The sequence below is a fragment of the Gadus morhua genome, chromosome 6, assembly GCF_902167405.1.
Source record: "Gadus morhua chromosome 6, gadMor3.0, whole genome shotgun sequence".
Lineage (NCBI taxonomy): Eukaryota > Metazoa > Chordata > Actinopteri > Gadiformes > Gadidae > Gadus > Gadus morhua.
In genome coordinates, this window is record NC_044053.1 from 24,566,210 (window position 1) to 24,590,942 (window position 24,733).

A 24,733-nucleotide genomic window follows, 5' to 3' on the forward strand; every position below is an offset into this window, starting at 1 on the left:
CTGGAGGCCATATTACTCTCTGTACGTCTGTCTCTCTGTTTCTGTGTGTGTGTGTGTGTGTCAAAGAGTGGGGCTTTAACTCTCAAACTCCAGAGCAGGAAGTGATGGAGCACTTATTTTGGTGTGGCTGTGAGCTCTGCTAAGTGTTTCCTAAAGAAAACATGGAGGGGAGTGAAACCTGAGGCTAGTGCTAATGTCTGAAGTCTCCCCCTTACCTCGTCCCTTTCTCCCCCACTCTCTCTCCATCCTCCCTTTAACTACACAAAGTCAACACGCGGTAGGCTGCCACTGGGCCTGACTGCCAGCGTAGGCCACGCAGGGACCCCAGGCCTGTCTGAATTCATACATGGGCGGCATGTGGCTAAGGAGGTACAGCTGGTTGTCTGGTAACCGGAAGGTTGCTAGTTTGATCCGCCTAGCTAGTCGAGGTGTTCCTGAGCAAGACGCCTCAATCTATCTGCTCCTGACAAGCTGGCTGTCGCCTTGCATGTTTGAATTCGCCATCGGGGTGTGAATGTGTGCATGAATGGGTGAATGCACTGCAATATTGTATAGCGCTTTTAGTGGCCACTGGTTGGAAAAGCGCTGTATAAATGCAGTCCATTTACCATTTACAGGTTGTGGATGAACTGAATGTAACGAAATATAGCACTCTCACTCGAGCCACTCAAAGGCTTCTATGTCCAAGGGAATTGTCTTCTCCTCAAGTCGTTAGCCAGGAAGAGCAGTGGATCCAACCAGAAAGGTTCTCCATTTCAAAGCGGCATTACTATCCTCGGACAAACACTTGATGTGGATATGCGATTCCCTCTGCCTTCGCATTACGCTTTCATTAGTCCTTTCAGCCAGGCTTGTCCTCTGATTCTTCTGTTGTTGCAGTTGTTGTGCAGAAGTCACGTGTGTGTGTGTGTGTGTGTGTGTGTGTGTGTGTGTGTGTGTGTGTGTGTGTGTGTGTGTGTGTGTGTGTGTGTGTGTGTGTGTGTGTGTGTGTGAACAGAATGCACCTGACCTTTGCTGAAAGCCCCCTTAGAGGGTTGGTTGGATTAGAACAGTCGGCCCCACTAAAACGGTGTGTGTTTGTGATGCACACTCACAGATCCATCAACACACACGCATAAGATCTTGTGCGCACACACCTAAAGGATGGGAATGGGTACACAAATCCAGGGCCCTCCGCTGTGATTTATCATTGTGAGGCAGCTTTGATACGGCCGGGCATTATGCATGTTTGGCAGCGGGGTCGTCACCGGAGACCAGCCTCTCATCTATTATCTGAAAGCCTCGCTGTAATGGGCAGCCAATGAGCCAGCCTGTGGCTCTCCTGGCAAGCCTTTGATCTCTGCAAGGCCTCAACGCGGCCACGGAGCAATTCAAACACAAATCATTTCCACCACCGCCGGGCTGAGGTTCTGCCCCGATACAAGCTGATGTTCATTATGTCTCATTGATTGGAGATGTAACCAACAAAGTGTCGCGTCACCTTATCTCAGCACTCCCTCACAGACTCGTGTGTGGGGGTTCACGAAAAAATAGGCTCCTGAAGAAGTCTGCTCCATTGTCCCTCTGGTCACCAGAACCACAATGTGGAGCACGGCTGGTCCACCATGTTGTCCAGCCTGGGGGTGGGCGGGGCGGGGGTATTGTGTGTGTGTGTGTGTGTGTGTGTGGTGTGTGGTGTGTGGTGTGTGTGTGTGTGTGTGTGTGTGTGTGTGTGTGTGTGTGTGTGCGCGTGTGTGTGTGTGTATGTGTGTACTCTAATTCCTTTCCAGCAGGCTGAACGGCAGCAGCTTGAGCTACATTCCACAACCCTGGCTGGGAGCGTTGTGGGTGGAGGAGGGTGGGGTGGGAGGGTAGGAGGCCGGGGGGGGGGTGGATCAGCATTCCTCCACGCCCGGGGCCCTTCAAAGACGGCGCGCAACATCAAAGGCCCCTCAGAGCCGAGGTGTTGATGACTCCACTCCTCCCTCTCGTCCACTTTTAGCATGACCCTCAGCGCTGTCCAACCCCGCACGCACACGCAGAGACACGCACACAAACACGTGCACACGCAGAGACATGCACACGCACAAGCAGAGACATGCACGCATGCACGCATGCACACACAGAGACACACACACGCAGATAAGCATGCGTACGTATACAGTGAGAAGCCCTGGGAGAGAGGCCGGCCAGGTATGAGGCTCCCTGGGCAGTAAGTGTCTCTCAGCAGCATTCATCTGGGCGCATCGCGCCGTTAGATTACGTTCTGTGGCGCTTGTTTAAAGCTTGTAGGGGGGGGGATCTGAAGGGGCCGTTGGTGAGGGGGGGGGGGGGGGGGGATAAGCATGCGTACGTATACAGTGAGAAGCCCTGGGAGAGAGGCCGGCTTGTTGCCGTGGTGACGCGGCGCACAGGTCAGTTGAAGCGTCTTTGTGGGCCCGCTGACATCAAAAAACAGAGCTGGTCAATGCTTCTTCTTTAACATAACTTCATGTGTACTTTAAATGTAACAATGTTTAAGACAGGTCTACATGAGATAGTAGATGGAGTAGGCACAGCAGTTAAGAGGCTTTAGATTAAAGTATTGGGGGATTTCAGCCCCTATTCTGGTTAGGGACCCCATGGTTGTTTCTGGGAATATTGAGACGAGACTGTACGAGACAAGACTGCCCGTGAACTGCTGAGCGAGGAACAAACCTAGTTTAGTCATGCTCCATTTCAGAAGTGCAAATTAATATTGCAACTGACGTGGTGTGGGTGTGTTGACAACCCTTGAGAGGTGAAGTGCTGGTAGCGCACACTACTCTTTAACACACACTATGCTGTGACACACACACTACACTTTAACGCACCCTACACTTTAACACACACTATGCTGTGACACACACATACTACTCTGTAACACCCACTACACTTTAACACACAATATGCTGTGACACATACACAGACTACTCTGTAACAACAACTACGCTGTAACACACACACACACACACACACACACACACACACACACACACACACACTATTCTGTAACAAACTCTACACTGTAACGCTCACACTACCTATAACACACACACTACGCTGTAACAAACTATACACTGTAACACACACACATTACGCTGTAACAAATCCTATGCTTAAAGGGACTCTTACCTTTGTTGCATTTTTACACTTTTTTTGGATAAGGTTAAATTGGTATTAATAAGGTAATAACACTCTAATATGCAAGACAGACCCACCAGGAGTAAAAACAAACAATTATTTTACTCTCATAATATTTAGTGAAAACTTCAACCAATAAAATTCTTCGGACCGAATGACCTTATTGGCCGACAGACCTGTCTGTTTGCTGCATGGATATATAAGGTTTTCCGTCTGCTTCTTGTGGCGCATTCGGGCCCGCGTCATCAAGGCGCGTCCTCAACTAGAGGGTTTGTTTTGATTCCACGGCAGACAGTAGCGAGTAGCTACCGTAGCGACTGACGATGGCAGACCAAAGTGGTCCACGCAGAGCCGGATTAACCCAAAGGCAAACTAGGCACGTGCCTAGGGCCTGATTGGCGGGGGGGGGGCCCAGACAGAAGTACAAAAAAAAATAAAAAAAAAATAAATAAAATGAAATAGCCAATACAAATGTCCTACCTACTATTTATTTCAGTGATAATATATCAATATATATTAATTAACTAAAAATAGTGACGTTGTTTATCTTACCGTTACGTCACATTAACGCCAATCAGTTAAATCCGAGGGGAGGTCAGCGGGTCAAGACTAAGCGGAACAATAAAGCTAGCAGGCAGATCGTTTCTTGAGTAGGCTAACATTCAAGATGCTTTCGGGTGCGGCAAAACGTAAAAAGAAAAAAAATGAAGAGGAACAAAAGAAGAAACAGCGGGGGGCTTTACAGAAGTTTCTGTCGGGCAGCCGTCCGACAGCTGTGAACCTGCTCGTGTCAGCAGAGCCAGAGGCCGAGCAAGGCCCGCAGCCAGAGGCCGAGCCAGGCCCGCAGCCAGGACCGGAGCCAGGCCCGGAGACGCGGCCCGAAGACGCGGCGGAAGACGCTGTGGCGCCGTCAACATCAGCGCCGTCACAGAATGACAAAATGAGGGAAGAACAGCAGCCGGCCAGAAAAAGTGAGCCCAATATCATTTTGACGGAGCCTCTAGACCCGGTAAGGGTATTGACAAGCTATCCATCTGATCCTGCAAAGTGGGACCAAATTGACGACAGGATGCGTGAGTACTTTGCACGAAACCATCCCTGTCAAAATATTGGAGATTTCTCTGCATCAAAGAGGAAATATGGAGACATTAACCGAAGCTTAACTAAGGCACATTTCTTTAGAAAAAAGCTAAATGGAAAAACCCTGTCAAGAAAATGGTTAGTGTACTCACCGTCTACTGGTAATGTATTCTGTTACTGCTGCAAGTTGTTCAGTATAAGAGACAATCAATTTGTCACTGGATTTAATGACTGGAAAAACTGTGCTAATCGCTTGCATGAACATGAGAATTGTATGGATCATCGCACTGCTGTGCTAAGTCTATCATCACTTGGAAATAAAAATGCACGCATAGATTCAAACACAGTACAGCAACAGGAGTCTGAGAGGGCATACTGGCTCAACATTTTGAAACGTATAGTGGCAACTATTCAGTTTCTTTCTTCTCGAGGACTGCCCTTCCGTGGGGACGATGAGTTAGTAGGATCACCCCACAATGGGAACTTTTTGGGATGCTTGGAGTTAATTAGTCGCTTTGATCTACTACTGTCAGAACATCTAGCCAGATACGGAAACAAGGGCACGCTATGTGAAATATGAATTAACTTTTATTAGTAACTTTGGCAAGTGTTAGGGTTAGGTTAGGTTATCGATGGAGGGGGGCCCAAAAAATACAGTCTGCCTAGTGTAGTCCCTTTATTTAATCCGGCTCTGGGTCCACGGCGTACTGAAACTGCACCATTCAGTCCGATTAGGGGACTCATCTCGGACTCAGACTCACAGAGTTACCCTCCTCTGGAGCCTCAGGAAGACCTCCAGACTGTTGGCCACCAACTGCACCATTCAGTCCGACAAGGGGACCCGATTCGGCCTCAGAAGCCAAGTGGTCCCGCTCCCCTGGATGATTCTCAGGACCTCCAGACCGTTGGCAACCAACCGCACCACTTAGTCCGATTAGGGGACCCGTTTCGGACTCAGACGCGAAGTTGTCCCGCTACTCTGGAGCTCCGGGAAGACCTCCAGACCGTTGGCACCCAACCGCACCACTCAGTCCGATTACGGGACCCATTTCGGACTCAGACGCGACGTTGTCCCGCTACTCTGGAGCTACAGGAAGACCTCCAGACCGTTGGCACCCAACCGCACCACTCAGTCCGATTACGGGACCCATTTCGGACTCAGACGCGACGTTGTCCCGCTACTCTGGAGCTACAGGAAGACCTCCAGACCGTTGGCACCCAACCGCACCACTCAGTCCGATTACGCGACCCATTTCGGACTCAGACGCGACGTTGTCCCGCTACTCTGGAGCTACAGGAAGACCTCCAGACCGTTGGCACCCAACCGCACCATTCAGTCCGATTAGGGGACCCATTTCGGCCTCAGACGCTACGTTGTCCCGCTACTCTGTTTGTAATGCTTATACACCTTTCTTATACTCAGTGGGACCACTGTCCTTCAACATGGGGCCTCAAAACGGTATCACACGAAGCCCATAAAATTACAGTGAGCCACCTGCTAAATTTCTTGTTTACTAGACCCCTGGTAGATATTATGACCCCTGGGAGTCTAAACATAACCCATGGGAGTCTAGAACTTTTGTACTGTAGCGACCCTGGGACAGTTAAATAGTTTGTGTGTTATGTGTTACATTATATTTCGTTGTCCGCTATGCCAGTTGTTCTATGTGCATGTATTGTAATGTTCTTCTTGTCAATCAGCGTGGGGGCGAATCATTAGGTCAGCTGGGGGAGGGCCTTGGAAGAACAGGAGGGTGGGGGCCTGCACGCGAGTGAGACCGTGTTGGGGGTTGCCGGGGTAACCGGGGTTTGTTTTGTGTCGGTTTTCTGCCGTTGGTTACAATGTTACGGGTTTCAGTGACCTGGTTTTGGTTCATTAAAACTACCTTCAACTACTAATGACTCGACATCATTATGTCACCGGCGAGGTCGTTACAGTACTCTAAAAAATAACGCTTAGTTTTGTACTCTAAAAAATAACGCTTAGGGGGTGGGGCATTGGAGGAAGGCGGGATGATTTGAATGTGCTGTAATTCTCAAATGCAACAAAGGTGAGAGTCCCTTTAACACAAACTACACTGTAACAAATCATGCGCTGTAACACGCTATCCTGTAACACCAACTAGGTTGTAGTGTGTGTGTGTGTGTGTGTGTGTGTGTTAGATAGTCTAACAGTCAGACTATGCTGCAACACACAGTTTTAACACCATAAAACAACGGCATAAAACAGAGATACTCACACACTACGCTGTAACACACAGATACTCACACACTATGCTGTAACACAGAAACTCACACACTATGCTGTAACACACAGATACTCACACACTACGCTGTAACACAGAAACTCACACACTACGCTGTAACACACAGATACTCACACACTACGCTGTAACACACAATAGCATGTAACACAGTCAGGTTGACTCCTTGAATGTGTTTTTTATATATAACGTCTCCATGACGACAAAATCACAGACGCTGAGACAATATGGTGGCTCTACTTCTGAGTCCAGCGTTGCACAGGGACACAGCTCCCTTGCTATCTCCTTCAGGGGTTGAATGGAGGTCACTTGTTTCCATCCCATCACCCCTGGGGGGGGGGGGGGATGTCCAGTCCTGTGTTGACCTTTGCACATTGTCGGCCGCACCTTTTGTTCATGTTCCTCCGCATTTATTAGACTGAAAAGCTGAAAGTGACAACCAGGACATCTTGTGGGTGCAGAGTACACGCGCACAGCCGCACACACATCAACACACACATAGGCCTGTCGCGATATGCAATAAATCAATTAATTGCGCAATAAATTAAAATGAGCAATAATATTTTGCCGGCCGCAATAATTTCCATTCGCACTCTTTTTTTTAAATCATTGCTTTATTGGCCTAATCTGAGAAGAAATCTATGCCATAAACAGAAATATTATAGGCCTTTATTACACGGGTCTTCTCAATGCCGTGGAACGCTCCGTTCACTTGCATAGATAGTCTGGTAACTTTTCAACCCCAGCGTCTTCGTTTGCTAAGCAACGTCAACGTCTTTGAAGGACTATTTCTCTGCTGATCAACACTACGAATGCTGCTAACGAATAAATTGTAAAAAGACACACCATGTGAAGTTATTTTTTCGTCTTGGCAAGTAGCCTTGTAATAAGCGGGATGATGTAGTATAGAACGTCGCCGGTCATTATCTAAAATAAGCCCCTTCAGGGTGAAGCAAGGCACCTCCGCTGCGCGTCGGTCGCCTGTTCGCTCTGTCGGGGCTTATTTTCCCGATAGTGACCGGCGTTCTATGCATTATATATATTATATATATTTAGCAGGGTAGGCCTAAGTAACAAATGTCGGGTTGAAATCGGGCTCCGGCTCATAATTACAGGGCACAACGAGTAAACCCCCTCGTCAAGTGTCATTAGCCGCGTTGACATGGACACATCTGTTCCGCATAGATTGCTATGCGGAACAGAAAATGATCATGTATACGCCTCATTCGGAATACAATTATCTGTTCGGCATAGATTCTATGCCGAATAGAAGAGGTGGTGTAGTCCGTTTTAATCGACATGTATGCACTTATTCCGAATAGATTGGGGTTTAATTTAGAGCAGCCGCAGTAGTTCGTAATTGGTCCACTGAGCTCCATCGGTACTTTTAAGCACACCGAACTTCACCGCTGTCAAGGAAAGTGGATTTATTGCCTGATTCACGTCTTTGTTATCACTCCGTAAAAGTAGTCCGTAAAGCGTGTCCGGTTGCTAAGCGACGGGACATGGGTGTTTATTAATGGCGTGTTCGCGTATCGTAGTGTCCGCGCGCGTCCGAGGTAACTGTAAATGAGTAGGCTACTAGTAGTACTTTTGCAGGCTGAACGTTAAAATACTTCTTAACCTAGAGAGATGGCAGCTGCAGTAGTTCGCAAATGGACCTTCGAGGATTCTTGGTCACTAAATTCCTGTAAGACCACTCTCTCCCACCAGTCTTGGCTGCCGACTCGCATCCAAATTCCTCTTGTTTGCGGCGGAGCTTAAGGTAACTATAAAGATCTGACGAGAAATTGACGTTGCTGCGCTGTCCTCCTCCTTCTTAATTGAAGGAGCAGGCAGAGAAAAGCTCTCTCCTGCTGTGCTTTCATTCAAATCAAATTTAAAATCCCCGATAGTGATAAGACATCCATAATGTCGCCGCCGGTCCAGAGATGTGTCAGGTGTGCGCGAGAGACAGAACGGACACTTTTGTTACTGCCATGTATACAGTAGCCTACATTCGGAACACATTTTAGGAACAGATCTATGCCGCATAGAAATCTATGCGGATCAGATGCGGATCAGATGTGCCATGTAAACGCGGCTACTAACTTGTTGCATTGTCTGTGTGGGAGGCGGAGTCCTGGCGCAATCGTGTTTACATCCTTTTTATTTAGTGTTTCAATTTTATTTATTGTTTTTGGTGGTGTTTGGTTTTTATTCAAGAGCATTTTTTGTTAATAATAGATTGTTTTTGGTGGTTTTGTTAATTTATTCTGGATATTTTAAATGTCTTCCAGACGTCCAGTTCCAGTGTTCTTTAAAAATAAAGGTTTATTGATCTTCGAAAGGGTGTACTTTATCATTATATTATGTGGCAGCCCGGTTCGCGGATGTTTCTGTCGCACACGGAATGCACCACACTCAGGGTCCAAGGTAAGCCGTAGTCGGCGTTTATTCAATGAAGGTACAGGGTAAAGCAGACACTATCGATCGTGGCCTCCGCGAGGCTCTCTCCTCTCGACTTGTCGTTGGCTGCTCCTACTAGTTCCCCCGGTGTGCGTCCGTGACTGTCTTTTAAGCCGCCTCTCCCCTCCTCCGGCCGGGTGCGTTGCATCCCGGTGATTGCGCCGGATGCCGGCGCATGCTCTGCTGCCGACTGGTGGGTGAAGGCGGTACACCCCGTCGACCACTACCCCGCGGTTCCCCCGGGTGGGGAGCGGGTTGTCACATCCCTTCCCCCTTAGATGAGGCCTCCGGTCCCCGGGAGCCCAGCCCAGGCAGGCATCCCGGCATGACAAGGCGTCGGCGTTCGCGTGCTCCTTGCCAGGTCGGTGGTCCACCCTGAACCGAAAGTCCTGGAGGGCCAGGAACCACCGCGTCACCCGGGCGTCCCTGGCGCCGGCCATCCATTTCAGCGGGGCGTGATCGGTGACCAGGGTGAACTCCCGACCTAGGAGGTAGTATCTTAGTTTAGTGAGCGACCATTCGATGGCCAGGGCCTCTTTCTCGACGGTCGAGTAATTCCTCTCGTTGGGAAGGAGCTTCCGGCTGATGTAGGTGACGGGGTGCTCCTCCCCCGCCCGGACCTGGGACAGGACCCCCCCCAGCCCCACCTCCGAGGCGTCGGTGTGCACTATGAGAGGGGAGGTAAAGTCTGGGGTTATGAGAACCGGTTCGGAGCACAAGGCTCCCCGAAGCGACTCGAAGGCCTTCTCGGCCGCCTCCGTCCACTGGATCCGATCTGGTAATGTCTTTTGGGTCAGGTCGTTCATAGGGCTGGCCAGGGTGGCGAAGCCGGGTATGAACCGCTGGTAGTACCCGACCAGCCCTAAGAACGACTTTACCTGCTTCTTGGAGGTCGGTCGAGGCCAGTCCCGGATGGCAGCCACCTTGCTCTCCTGGGGCCTGACGTTCCCCCGACCCACCTGAAAGCCCAGGTAGGCCGTCTCTTCCAGGCCGAGGCGACATTTGGCCGGATTGGCGTTGAGACCCGCCTTCCGTAGCTCGCCTAGTACGGCCCTCAGCTGTTGGATGTGGACATCCCAGCTGTCACTGTGGATGATGATGTCATCTATGTATGCGGCGGCATAGGCCCGGTGCGGCCGCAGGACCTGGTCCATCATCCGTTGGAAGGTTGCTGGGGCTCCGTGGATTCCGAAGGGGAGAACGGTGTACTGGAACAGTCCCCCCGGTGTCGCGAACGCCGTCCTCTCCCTGGCGGACTTGGTCAAGGGTACCTGCCAATAACCCTTGGTCAAGTCCAGGGTGGTGAGATACCGGGCAGGCCCCAGTCGCTCGATCAGGTCGTCCACCCTGGGCATGGGGTAGGCGTCGAAGTCGGAGACCTCGTTCAGCCGTCGGAAGTCGTTGCAGAACCTGTAGCTCCCGTCAGGTTTGGGGACGAGGACGACTGGACTTGACCAGGCGCTGCGGGACTCCTCGATGACGTGCAGCTGCAGCATCCGGGCCACCTCCTCCTGGATCGCCGCCCGTCTGGCCTCCGGGACCCTGTAGGGCGGTACTCTCACCTTTACTCCAGGTGCCGTCCGGATGTCGTGTTGGATCACCGAGGTCCGCCCCGGGAGCTCGGAGAAGACGTCCTGGTGTTGCAGGACCAGGTCAGCGAGGTCTTGCTTCTGGTCTGGGCTGAGGTCCTCTCCTACCGGAACCACCGGGACCCCTCGACGAGCCACCAGCCCCAGGGGTGCCGGACCGGGCGGATTCCCCCCCTCCTTCCACTGTTTCAAAATGTTCACATGGTAGAGTTGGGTAGGCTTACGCCTCCCGGGTTGCCGCACTCGGTAGTTTACCTCCCCAACTCTCTCGACCACCTCGTATGGCCCCTGCCATTTGGCCAAGAACTTGCACTCCGCCGTCGGGACCAGGACCAGCACCAGCTCCCCAGGCCGGAAGACGCGCAGCTGGGCTCCCCGATTGTAAATCCTCGCCTGGGCCTGCTGGGCACGCCCGAGATGTTCCCGGACGATGGGCCTTGTGCTGCGTCTCAGAGCCCTTGTGCTGCGTCTCAGGGCCCTTGTGCTGCGTCTCAGGGCACTTGCTGCATCTCAGGGCCTTCACATGACACCACATCTCCCCCGCCCGCGCAAACACCCACATGTGTTCGCTATGACGATGGCTTGGAGGTGATACCTTTTTTTTGTCTTTCCTCGTATCTTTGCATGTCCGCACTGAAGCTGAAATCATCACATGACAGATCAGGACCCATCCGGCCCCCCCCTTCTTCAAGCGACTCCCTGTCCGAGTGTCCCTTGATACCACCTCTCTGCCTCCTGAGTCGCCCCGGTCTGAATCTCCTTTAAAACAATGTATGAGTTTCAGCTTTGTTTAGGTTTATTTATTTATATTACCAAAATAACTGCACTAGAAACAACAAAACGCAACCCCTCTCAACTCTAAACGTTGGTAGAGTTCCGACATTTCACCCTATGTGAAATCGGGGCAAGACCCACCAAATCCAAGATGGCCACCACCAAACACAAGTGACTGGGCTAATTGTTGCTACAGCCCGGGCTGCTGGACACAAAGGGGAGGAAGTTGACATTATTTGAAGGGAGAAGCGGAGGGATCGCTTTACAGGGATAGTGTTACCAGTGTGTGTGTGTGTGTGTGTGTGTGTGTGTGTGTGTGTGTGTGTGTGTGTGTGTGTGTGTGTGTGTGTGTGTGTGTGTGTGTGTGTGTGTGTGTGTGTGTGTGTGGTAGGATCAGGCTCCACCTGTATGGCCCCTCCAGCTGCTGCTCTGTAACGTGATCCTGTTCTCGCTCAACTCAAGGCTGCCAGTCTGCTTTTCAAGTTATTTGTAGTACCGGGAAAGGGAGAGCTTTTGTATTCATGTTGTACATGGCTAGTTTGTTCATTTACTGATGACACGTCTCCAAACGGCTTGTCTCCCTGATGCACGTGAAGGAAACCTGTAAGAGTGCAGAAGGGGTAACCCCTACCAGTTCTGTCAATTGCTCACATTTCAGTTTCACAGATAACTCACACAAGCTGCATTAGAGGAAGGTTTTTTTATTTTTTCCACCCTCCGTGGAGGTCTGCGAATGTTCACTGATCCCTGACTGCCCTGTGCCGTAGCCATTTTGTTGGGGTTAGTTTCACCCTCTGTAAATATATCTGGAAGCAACAGGTATTTATGTCCAACTGTTAAGACTGTGTGTGTGTGTGTGTGTGTGTGTGTGTGTGTGTGTGTGTGTGTGTGTGTGTGTGTGTGTGTTTTCCATTCCCACACACTTTGAATTGTGATTCTCCTTTTAGATTGTTGAACGCTCAGGTGCCAGCACAGGGGCGTACATATCCTTTACACACGCATACACGCCTATCATTTACACACGCATACACGCTTTTCATCCTCCGCCGGCCGCCACACAGAGCAGGAAGTGTGTGCGTGATGGCAGAGCGAGTTGGCAGCGCGGGGGGGTGAGGGGGAGGCAACCATGCGCTCCCTGCTCAGGCGTGTGTGTGTGCATCAGGGAATGACACAAACACACACACACACACACACACACACACACACACACACACACACACACACACACACACACACACACACACACACACACACACACACACACACACACTGGCTGGTGTTCACTCAAGACTTCAAGAATTCACTGACCTCCATTTGGGGTGGGCGGGGGGGGAAGAATGGTTGCTCTTTAAAAAGAAAAATATATTCTGGGCGCAGCAACTCGCACAAGTATTTACATACATGTGCCTTCTAAATGCTGTTGTCCAACAAAGATCGACACAGACAAACACACACACCGCTACACACACACACACACACCGCTACACGGACCGCTAAACACACACACACACACACACACACGCACTACACCCACGCATACAAACACCGCTACACACACACACAAACACCGCTACACGCACACAAACACCGCTACACACACCCACACACACACACACACACACACCGCTGCCAACACGCACACACACCGCTGCAAACACACACACAAACACAGACCACTGCAAACACACACACACACACACACACACAACGCTGCAAACACAGGTGGGTGGGGGTGTCGGGTGGCTGGCATGGTGCCCAGGCCTCTCTTCCTCGTCTAGTTTTTGAGTGTGTGTGAAACTGGTGCCTGCTCTCCTGCCCCACAAAAAGCCCTTGCAGGAACCGGAAAGCAACCTGCTCTGTTCGGTGTTACCATGAAGCAAGGCGCAGCTGAAAATATCCCATCAAACACACTCGTTCTTCCCCTAGCCTCCCACACGCACACTCTCTCCTTCCAATGCTGCCTACGATGGAGTGGTCACTTTGACCTCCATGCAGTTCCCGCTCGCCGGAGTCTCCTGTGTCACGCCTGCCATCCCTGCGTGTGGCCCCGTCGTGCGGCCACACTGCGCTGGTCTGATGCTGTCCCTGGAGCATGTCATGCATGGGAAGATATCACTGTCACTACGGAGGGTCGGTTGGAACCAAATGGATCAGCTTCTTCTCGTGCCTCTCGGAAATGCTTACACTGCCATTCTGATGTATCCTGCACTGGAGTACCCATAATGCAATGGTGTACCTCGTTTTGAAAGCGCCATGTTGCAGAAACCCACAACTCTCAGTATGTGCAAATATGGGGTTTGGCAAATTGTTGATGGGTTTAAATTCCTTACTGTGCAAATAGGACATTTTCAAAGTCTGATTTCTCATAAATACTAAAAAAATATGATTGACTTTCACTTTCCTTTTTGGCATCAAGCTTGTGAAGATCATGGAACACAACAGGAAACACATTTTACTAGTTTTATACCTACTTTCACTTTGTCAACTATATACTTTACACGCACACACACACACACACACACACACACACACACACACACACACACACACACAAAAACACACACACACACACACACACACACACACACACACACACACACACACACACACAGAGTTGATGGCGCATACAGGGGTTAAGGGAGTGGGGTGAATTCAGTTCAACAGAAAACTTCTAAGGGGTGGAGAGGTGGGGGGAAGGCCTCCTTACTGGGCATAGCATTCATGTGGAGGCCTAGAGGCGGAGCAGGAGGTGGAGAATGGGGCCGGGGGGGCGTGGTGGGAGGGGTGTTTGAGAAGTGGTTGCTGGATGATCAAAGGTTCAGTGAAATGTGTCACGGACACGAAGAATGGTGCTGATGGTGTGACTTGCATTTTGATTTCTCTTGAGAGCTGTGCCCCATGGGGGGGAGGGGTCTCTGCAGTAGAAGGTGCCCTCCAGTTTTTATCCATTACAATCCCTCCCTCCTACCCTCTGGCTCATTCCCAGGAGGTGGGGGGATTTTAAATGTACTCATAGTTGTTTTTGATTTGTTTTTATTCAAAAATAATATTTGTTGCGATTCTAGCTGTGTTTCTAGATGTGTTGTGACTGAGAATTACTGATTATATACATGTTACTGATAAGTTTTATATAGACATGTTGTGATTAATATGAGGAAAGAGTTAAAGAACCAATCTTGAAATTAATTGTTTTTGGAACTTTTCCAAAATACGTCAGAGCTACTGTTGAGGCGTGTGTTGGTGTGTGTGTGTTCATGTGTGGCAGGGGTCCACTTGAGTGACGGGTGGAATTCAAATCCCGGCCATGATTTCATTGAGAGAGTGGCCGTGTAAGGGGATACCCATGCGAAAGCCTGCCTCCCCCGGGGCCAACGGGAAGGGCATAGACCCAGGAAGCTGCCCCCTTGTGGCCCTGGGACTGGCTGCTGCTCCACCGGGGCTGTGGGCATGGAGCAGGATAGGCCTGGTGCTCTGAGTGGGCAGAGCTTCAGGGCTGAGAGGCCTACATGTTGAGGCGGGGATAACCCACCTCCCCAGGCACAAGAACTTTGTGTGTGTGTGTGTGTGTGTGTGTGTGTGTGTGTGTGTGTGTGTGTGTGTGTGTGTGTGTGTGTGTGTGTGTGTGTGTGTGTGTGTGTGTGTGTGCGCCTTTTGTGTACATGCCCCCGTCTCACTGCCAAGCCCAGCTACAGAATCTGTGACCCAATTCTCTGGGACCCGATCTTACACTTTTAGTTTATTTATCGCTTTTCTCCAGCTCGGTTGCCCATTGCCTCTTTCCAGGGTTAAATGTTCAGACTACCATTCCCTGGAAACCAAAACCTTAAAGAGAATAGAGAAAAGTAGATGATGATGATGATCATTGTAGAGGATCACATCAACATCTTCTAGAATAAAGACCCGGTGCCGAGAGGACGGCCTGTCCCTCTGGAAGGGGAGAGAGGACGGCCCGTCCCTCTGGAAGGGGAGAGAGGACGGCCCGTCCCTCTGGAAGGGGAGAGAGAGGACCGTCCCTCTGGAGGGGGAGAGAGGACAACCCTGTCCCTCTGGAGGGGGAGAGAGGACAACCCCGTCCCTCTGGAGGGGGAGAGAGGACGGCCCGTCCCTCTAGAGGGGGAGAGAGGACAACCCTGTCCCTCTGGAGGGGGAGAGAGGACAACCCCGTCCCTCTGGAGGGGGAGAGAGGACGGCCCGTCCCTCTAGAGGGGGAGAGAGGACAACCCTGTCCCTCTGGAGGGGGAGAGAGGACGGCCCGTCCCTCTGGAGGGGGAGAGAGGACGGCCCCATCCCTCTGGAGTGGGAGAGAGGCACAATGGGCCAGTGTTCAGGACCCAGGGCCAGGCGGGGCTCCCCTCAGTCCTTCAAGCTGTTAGACAAGCAGGAGAGGGGTCAGCCACACACAGCAACCAGCTCTGCCCTGCCTGGACCCTCCGTACATAGAGAGGAGGGAGAGGGAGGGAAGGGAGAGAGAGGGACAGAGGGGGAGAACTGTTTTATTCTAATAACAATTTCCAAAGATAATACTTTCTACCTTTTGTAATATAAACCTCCACTTCTTCTTTTACCATATCGGCCAGGAGCTCTTTGCTGACTCAACACAACGCAGTCAGACTTACTCCAGAACCTTCTTTTCTGTTGTTAACTTTCATTGGTCATCCACAGTGTCGGGCAGGCCTGACATGGCGTCTGCTTGTTCTTAATTTTGCTAGGTGAGGTTTTGTTTCGTATGACATGAGATCTCCCGTCCTATCCCCTTTTCAGTCTGATGGTTGTCACAATCGTCCTTTATCTTCCTCTGCTGAACGCTGAATTCTCCATTTCTCATCATTTGTTTTTCTTCCTGCCGTTAGAGACCGTTAGCACATGGTGATGTGTGGAATCGATCTGGTATCGCGACAACATTTCACCCTGAAGGCAATGAAAGGATATACGCAGCAACCCCGAAACCCCACTTCCCCGGCTCCTCCTAGAAGAGTGTCGAGGTGTTCCTGAGCAAGACACCTCACCCTGACTGCTCCTGACGATCTGGCTATCGCCCTGCATTGTTGACTCCACTATCAGTGTCTGAATGTTTCTATGAATGGTTGTAAGTCGCTTTGGATAAAAGCGTCTCCTAAAAGCCCTAAAAGTATATGTAATGCATAGGGATGGGCACGAGTAGTAAATTACAAACTCGAGTGATCGAAGGAATTCCTCGAGGATCAATCGAGAACTCGTTAAATCAAATCTATTTTTAGAATGCAACGCATCTGCAGCAGGAATAGGCGGCAGGCCCGATGATGAACGGCAATATTACCAACCAAACATGTAATGCTTATTCTCCATCAAAACAGTCAGAGTTATCAGAGTATTCATTATTTATTTTTGCAAACGTTCAAAACACATTTTCCTTACAAAAATAAATATGCGCAGCGTCTCACAATTTAAATCACGTCGAACCAAGGCCTGTAACAGTTTAAAAAAAACGAAACAAGTAGCCTAACCATTGCAAATAAATGCTTAAAGCTGCAAATAAAACGGCAGCAAATGGACTATGGAAATACTCAGAGTTGTGATCTTCTCTACACGCCCGGGATTACAGCTGCGTCTTGCGGCGGTGAAAATAGCCGACACACTTTCACCGTTGCTGCGGGTCTGCTTTCCCGAACTCACCGTTGTGTTTCAGGAGCATATGTTGCCGCATAGTACTTTCTGGTAGCTCGATTTCGCTTGGCATATTTTACATTTCACCTTATGATCTCCTATTTCTTTAAAGTATTTAAATTCTTCGCTGCGATTTGCTTTAACCGCCATCTCTTAACTTTTTGAATTCTGGCGTGCCTGCACACGGCACGGAACGCGCCATGGAAATGGATGCATTTAATTTTCTTTGTGCCCACGTCATCCGTTAGTGGCGCCGACAGAAAATTGATACATTTGCTTCAGAAAACTTTGTTTGTGTGTGTGTATATGCCAACTCGAGTTTGCCTGTCCACCAACCGAGTTCATTTGTAACGAGTAGTACTCGAGTAATCGATTCCTCACGCCCATCCCTATGCATGATCCCCTTTGGTCTATGCTGCTGGGCGACTGGGTGCTCTGAGTTGCTTCCACCACACCTATGCTTGCTTCCCACAGTGGTAAAGTGTGGTACAAAGGTGGGGAGAGGTGAAGGGTATCTGGGGTCATGGTTTCCGAGTCCGAGGGCATGGGGTTGCCCTAGTAACGCCAACCAGGTGTACATAAAGGTTTTTATTACGACCGATTGTTGGTTTACACTGCCGGCTAGAGCTGCTGCTTTCATTCGCTTTATTTATTCATTTAGACTCTGCTGCTTTGCATTTATTTGTTTGTCATTCAACTCAGATCCATGGCTCATACTTTTGCTATGGATAACATGCCGCTACAATAACTGAGGCTTTTGACGCCCTCTGATCTGAAAACCATCTTCATATGACGTCTCCCTCAGACCTGACACTGGAATGGAGACGAGAAGCAAGATTTAAGATACATTGATTTTAAGAAGGGTTGTTTTCTTTGTCAGCTGTAATATAGTCCTAATAAACACAAGATATAGCCTCTCAAGTGTCCCTGCAGACCTTTTGAAGCTGCATGAACACAGCAGGGTTAAGTATAAAATGGCTGGTACCGCGCATCCTCCTCATAACTGTGGAAAGACACAGTTTTTTTGATTGTGTGAAGTCGCATTAGTAAAATTACTCCTTGTGGTTGACAAGTAATCACTGATCATTGCTTGTTAAAGGAAATTTTGACGATCTCAACAAAGCTTATCGGAAAACTCATAGGCAAGTCTCTGTTCCCGTTTTCATCATTGAGATGCTATGCAGCGGGCTGCCTGTTCAGGTTACATGTAACAGCATGGAATCAAATGGAATTCCTGGGAATTTACCGTGGGTTTTAGCAATTCTTTCTTAAAGGTTGGGTATGGAATTCTCTTTTTTGGCAATTTTTGCAAAATTATTTGAAATCCTTATCATGACCCACTTACAGCCACTGAGTTAGAAGTACTGACATGAAAATTAAACAAGTCAATCATCTGTGGAACAGGCAGGGCTCGAAAAACTCCAGCCAATGATTTCCAGAACCACCGAGTGGCATTGGACAGTAAGTACGTCAATCAAACGGTTGTACTGCACTCCCCCTCCCCCCCTCCCCGCTTGTGACCCCTTCAGGCACATACTCAAAGCTTGTGACCCACAGCAAGCTTCTGTTTGTTGTTATCCTGCAGTAGCTACTGGAGCTAGCTAACTAGCTAATCAACATTTTGACCTAGCACTAGAAGACAACCCTAAACTCCAACCTAGCTGGCCTGGCTCGCTCTCGCGCATCTGTGTTCGCGGTCATGCATGATTGTGCGTCCATGTACTTGGAATGGGTGGAGTCAGAGTCAGCGTTGAAGTAGAGGGGGACCATGTGAGTTGTGTATTTTCAAAATCTGCTGGCGTTTCGCAAATCCCATACCCAACCTTTAAGTATTAAAGATTCTCGAATGGCAGACGACATTAATCAGTAGTCATCTGAATAATAAGCTCAATCTTTATTTCAAAGGCCGATTCACAACTTCATGCTGATAAGGGTAGAATACTCTATTGTATGTTTAGATCCTTCCAGTTTTAGCCGCAACTGACGGAGGACGCTAATGCATTTTTTAGGTGTATTGCATCGGCTGATGCGTGGCTGCTGCGTTCGCCTATGTTTTTTTCCCGGCATGATTTAAAGACACAGTTCAATAAATGTTCCTTTTTTAAATTGAAACTTGTAACACTTGTAATCATCATTGTGTCGTTTTTATGATGTACATTGAGGGAGCAAAAGCAGTATCGGCTCCAAATATCGTCTCAAGAAAATCTGCAGCCCAACATCAGCTAAGGCTGATGAAAATAAACGGTATCTGAATCGGCCCTAAAAAATTCTATCGGTCGATCCCTACACTTCATTTCACTTCATGGGACCATCCGGGGAAGCTACATTAAGCTGCGTTCACACCAAAAGACACAGTTGTCACCTGTTCGCGTGGTCGCCCAAGTTTTGTCGTGCAACAATCATAATCTGTCACTGTGCAAGTTTTATCAGCCGAATTTGTCGCGGCACATCTTTTGCCCACCAACAGTGCTTCATGCCAATTCATTCTCAACCATGGCCGAGATAACCACCAGTGCATGTTTTACCTGTTGTGGAAGAGGAAGAAACGTTGGAAACGGACGCAGTCTATTCATAATACTGTAATGACCATGGAAGAGGCAATCAATAAAGTATTGATTAGACAGAGATTTATTAGATACCACGGCTAATAAGCCGTTGGAACACACAAGACCGGTAACCACAGCAATGCCGGTAACTACAACATACCCCGCAAAGCCCAATCCCCACGAGAGCTCCTCCCACTATGGCCAATAAGAGGCGTAGACAGCTTTTGGCCGTGATATTATCCATAATATTATATTATATTATATACTATTATATATAGAGCTCCCGGAGTCACAAACGGCAACAATCACTTTCTCTCCCTCTCTATGCCGTGGTTCACTCCGGACTGCAAGGCAGGGAACGGGTGGCAGGGAACTGCAGGGAACGCTGATTGGCTGTTACGTTACGTCACTCAAGGGAGTGAACACTAGTGGTGGATTTAATGATTCGTTTCCGTGACCCAGTTCGCGTGAGTCAGTTCGCCAAGAGGAGTCGTTTGCGAATCGTTCGTTCGTTCATTCGTTCAGTCAAGTTTCCGATAGCACTGAGTCTGACTGACTCAGCTGAGAACCGTGCAATGGCGTGCATTCCATGATGCATTCCATGATGCGATTTACCACTACCGGAACCCAGGTTGAACGAACAAATGGTTCGCGAACAACTCCTCCCAGTTCAGACTGAGCCGACCCGCAGCCTCCGGTGGAGATGTGCTACAAGTAGCCCAAGGACCCTACCCTGTAGGGGAAAGTATGTGTGATTCCTCAATTCTGGTGAATGCCAGTCATCTCATGGCAGCCGACCAATCCCTTGACTATAATCCTGTGTCTGTCTTTTTTTATATCAAAGGAAATTGGGGGTCGACATTTCTGACTTGTTTTTGTTTGACTATTCTTATGTCAAGTTCAAGGAGTTGTGTATCTCCATGCACCTGTTCTATATCACCATATGACAACACTGACGTTTGTTTCTCCTCCCTCCAGATGCATCCCCTGGGACTGTGTAACAACAATGATGATGAGGACCTCTATGAGTATGGATGGGTAGGAGTGGTGAAGCTGGAGCAACCCGAGCTGGACCCGAGCTGTCTCACCGTGCTGGGAAAGGTAAACAAACTTTTTTTAAAACGTGCCACACATTAAAACACCACACCTCAACACGGGGGAATGTTGTCCTCTGACATGAACTGACACTGAAGGCACTTCAAAAAAACGTTTAAATCTCTCTCACGGTCTCACTGGTCTGGAATATTCTGTTGGCTTCAAGCAGATCCTTGCCGAATAGGTCGGGTAGAATGAGGGGGGAAACCAAAAACACTTGTGTTTCCTCCCCTCCCCACTTGTTCTCCTTATTATTCACACTCCTCTGGAGCCCACAGTGATATTTATCATGCCTTAATTAAGCTTTCCTTATAATTGAATGTTCCAACTCTCCCAGGGTAATGGGGGTGTGGAGGCGATGGCCTCTCATTTTCTTCTGGATAAGCTCAGTGACAGAAAGAGAGCAGCCATTTCAGATTGAAGGTGGCCTTATGTCATACAGACTAGGGATTTCACGATATCAGACATCTAGTAGTCGATACCACTGTAAGAAACAAAAACAAGGCAATAAATCCCATGTTCTTCAACATACACTAATTTATTAAAAACATTACAAAAAACAGTGGCACTGGCATGTAGCCTTGAAGTAATGAGTAAAAATAAACCACTACAGTATAACATTACAAAACAGTACAGTGGCAAACAATATAAAGTGCAAACTGAGGCAGTATTCCTTCTTTTTTTAAACATGGATAGTAAATAAAATAGAAATAGCTTGTGTCCACATAAAATAAAAACTTAACTCAAGATGTCCCTCCAATGTATAAATAAAATCGAACAATATTTTAAAACAAAATAAAGTACAATCTGAGGCATTATTCCTTCTTCTTTTTAACATCTATAAAAATAAGTATCATAGCGAAATAAGTTTTCTTCCGTGTTTTATTTGGTAAATCCATTGATTTCTGTTGGAAGACTCAATACTCGTTGACCGGAAACAGAAAGGGGGGCTGGTTGTAGTCTTTTCGCTCGGTTCTAGAACTAGGGTTGATACAGAGAACAGAGTGAAAAGACTACAACCAAAAACAAACAGCCCCCTGTCAGTTTCCATTTTCGGACTGGTTTCAGTTTCAATGGGATTTACAAATACTCATTGAAGTTCCTCCAACCGTCGTTCAGGAGCTTGTGTAGGTTGGGCGTGCTGCTCAGGGAGAGCTAAAGGTATCTTTCCTGTAGGCACTTAACCAGTAGGCATCTAACCTACAGTTAACTAACCTACAGCCTGGCCAGGTGGCGGAATGTCACCCAGAACCTTCTTGAGGGTTGTACACGCACTTGTTGTGACAGAACGCTCCATGAATCAATCTGACCTCTATCATTGTACCATTATGGAGTTCAGTGTGGATATTTTATAAGGTGCTACTCATTGGGGCTCTGTAGCATGATGGGCTCTGTTCACGTTCCTAGACTCTGCTCATGTTCCTAGACTCTGTTCATGTTCCTGGACTCTGTTCATGTTCCTAGACTCTGTTCATGTTCCTGCTTGAAGCTGTGACAGCCCAGACTAGCCCCTCCAACCAGGGCTTCTCCAGGCCAGCAGGTTTGGGCTATAATTAGAAGCTGAAAAGGCCATTGTTGCCTCTATGTCAAATTCTCAATCTAGGACTTCACCTACGGCTAGACCCTCCGAACTACAGTTGGTGGCATGGTCTTAGCGAGTCACCATACCCCTGTGCCATCACACTTGTCAAATCAAGACCCAATAGTTCAATAGCCCCTTTGGCTGCCAGCTCTCATGGGCTTCTCCCGGCTGGGTCTGGCCTTGCCTTGCCAGGTCTGGTCTGGTCTGGTCTGGTCTGACCACTCACTGGTCTGGTCTGGTCTGGTCTGCCCACTCTCTGGTCTGTTCTGGCCACACGCCTCATATTGCCTCACCCATTCCCTAAACAGTCCCCCCCCCTACCACCCAGACCCCAAGGCCCCAAGATGAACCGAAGCGCCTATCCCATTCTGTTGCCCCTAGTGCCACCGATAATGCGTGAGAGGGGCCTTGTTTGGTCAGTCTGGGTCCACTCCATTACCATATTCCAGTGAGCACCAGATCTTAATCCCTGTTTACTTGGAGTTCTAATATGAACCGGCTGAGTATTCAGAAACCCCAGCTGTGTGCTGAACCCATGCCATCATACTGTTCTGATGCAACAATGGGTCCTCTAATTACACTTGGTACGGCCCAGAGGAGGTACACTCATCTCCCCTGTCCAAATTGTCAAATTCTAGTCAATTAATGGGGGCCAACTTCCAAATACATTCTGAAATCTATTTATACCACAAACTAGACAACAGACGGCTCCCACAGATGTTGTGGATGGATTCTAATGGCCACTCTGATATCCAGGTGTAGAATATGATTTGGGTTCTGTGTTTCCGACAAGATTGCAAAGTTTGTTAGATTAGTGGTGAAGTCAGGTTGGCTGGCAATAACCCCCCCCCCCCCCCCCCCCCCCAATCTTCCGTTTTTAACAGAAAAAGGATTGTGATTTAATATACACTTCAAAGAATTTTCATGTAAACATACATGGCACAGTTGAAGCTGTCTATTCTACATTATATCCTAACTATCTTATGGTCCCAACAATGTTCTATTCTTAGTCTTTTGGATTAAAGTAATAAATTATACTTTACTATACATTCTCCTTATGTATATGTTTACTTTTAACTTCATGTAGAAGAAAGTCCTGGATGGGGGTAGGAGAGAATGGGGAAGAGGATGCGGGTGGAATCATGCAGTTCTCTGAAGACCAAAGGAAGCACTCCAAAGTGCTGGCGGTTCACTTATATGTACACAGTTTTTTCCTCTCCTTCCTCTCTGTTTCCTGTGAGAGCCGCAAGGCTGTTGACCCTTGACCTCCAGTGCTGCCTCCTGTGCGGCACACTGGGATTTCATTGCCCAGGTTCCGGAGCACCGAGAGCGTGTTGAGATCCCCTGGGTTGTACTGAGCTGTGATCCACTATTGGTTCTGAGCTGTGATTTAGTGTGTTCTACTGGGCTGTGATCCAGTGTGTGTTGTGAGCTGTTATCCAGTGTGTTCTACTGAGCTGTGATCTAAGGGGTATTCTACTGAGCTGTGATCCAGTTTGTGTTGTGAGCTGTGATCCAAGGGGTATTCTATGGAGCTGTGATCCACTATGGGTCTGAGCTGTGATCCAGTGTGCTCTACTAAGCTGTGAGCCTCTGTGTTCTATATAGCTGTGATCCAGTGTGTTATATTGAGCTGTGATCCAGTGTGTTATATTGAGCTGTGATCCAGAGTGTTCTACTGAGCTGTGTTTACCTGTGTCGGACTGATCTGTGATCACCGGTGTTGGACTGAGCCTTCGCTCATGAAAAAGGTTTTGGCAACATATGAGTCACCTTCGTGTTTTTTGGAATATTGTTATGCAAGGCCTTAACAAAATCCTCAGTTCTTCTTGCAATACCTGCTCAACTTTCACATATCTACAATCTGCTATGGTTATTTATTTCAACTTAGTATTTGAAATGATTATATTCAATATTCATGCCGTGCAAGTGCAGACTCTTTGCTCGTAAATAACATTACATTTTACCTGGTAATTAAAACCAGCATTCCTTGAAACCCCCATCTAGGAGATCTGCCCCATACACACCCACCCTCACCCCATCCCCCTCTCTCCTCTCTCCTCACCACACCATACACCCCCACCCTCCAAACCTTCCCCCCTCTCTCCTCCCCACACCATCCACCACAGTCCTTGGCACTTGTCTGGAACATCATGACATGGCCCTTCAATGTTGGCCCCGGCCGGCTGGGGTCTCTATGGGCGTGCCCGCTTGATATATCCTATCATTTCATTCGCGTAAATGCTAGTCCTGCTAGCCACATGGGGCCCAGGCATGCCACCACCACCACCACCCATTTTTACCATTCCCGCGATGCATTGTTCCGGGCTTCCCCTCTGACATCAATCCCCTCAACCAGCACATGGTGGAGTTTAATTATCGGGGGGGGGAGTTGTGTAACAACTGAAGAGGGCTTTGATTCTGAAGAGGAGGAGGAAAGGGATGTTATGAAAGCTGAGGTGATGTGTAGAGTGGCCATGGTGTCCTCGCCTCTCCAGGACAGTTTCAGACCAATGGTTTAAGTCAGATGTCATTGTCAGGATGATGTTCCTCCAACACAGCCTAATAGGG

The 24,733-nt window shown here is 48.7% G+C and overlaps 1 protein-coding gene across 2 annotated transcripts in view; it reads left to right on the forward strand.

Moving 5' to 3' along the window:
* The window catches only part of znrf3 (zinc and ring finger 3), a 90,329-nt gene that overhangs the window by 37,592 nt on the left and 28,004 nt on the right, over positions 1-24,733 (forward strand). For both annotated transcript variants that reach the window (XM_030358526.1, XM_030358525.1), the window contains exon 2: positions 20,464-20,586. In XM_030358526.1, coding sequence (XP_030214386.1) covers positions 20,464-20,586 — 123 coding nt within the window. The remainder of the gene's footprint in view (positions 1-20,463; positions 20,587-24,733) is intronic.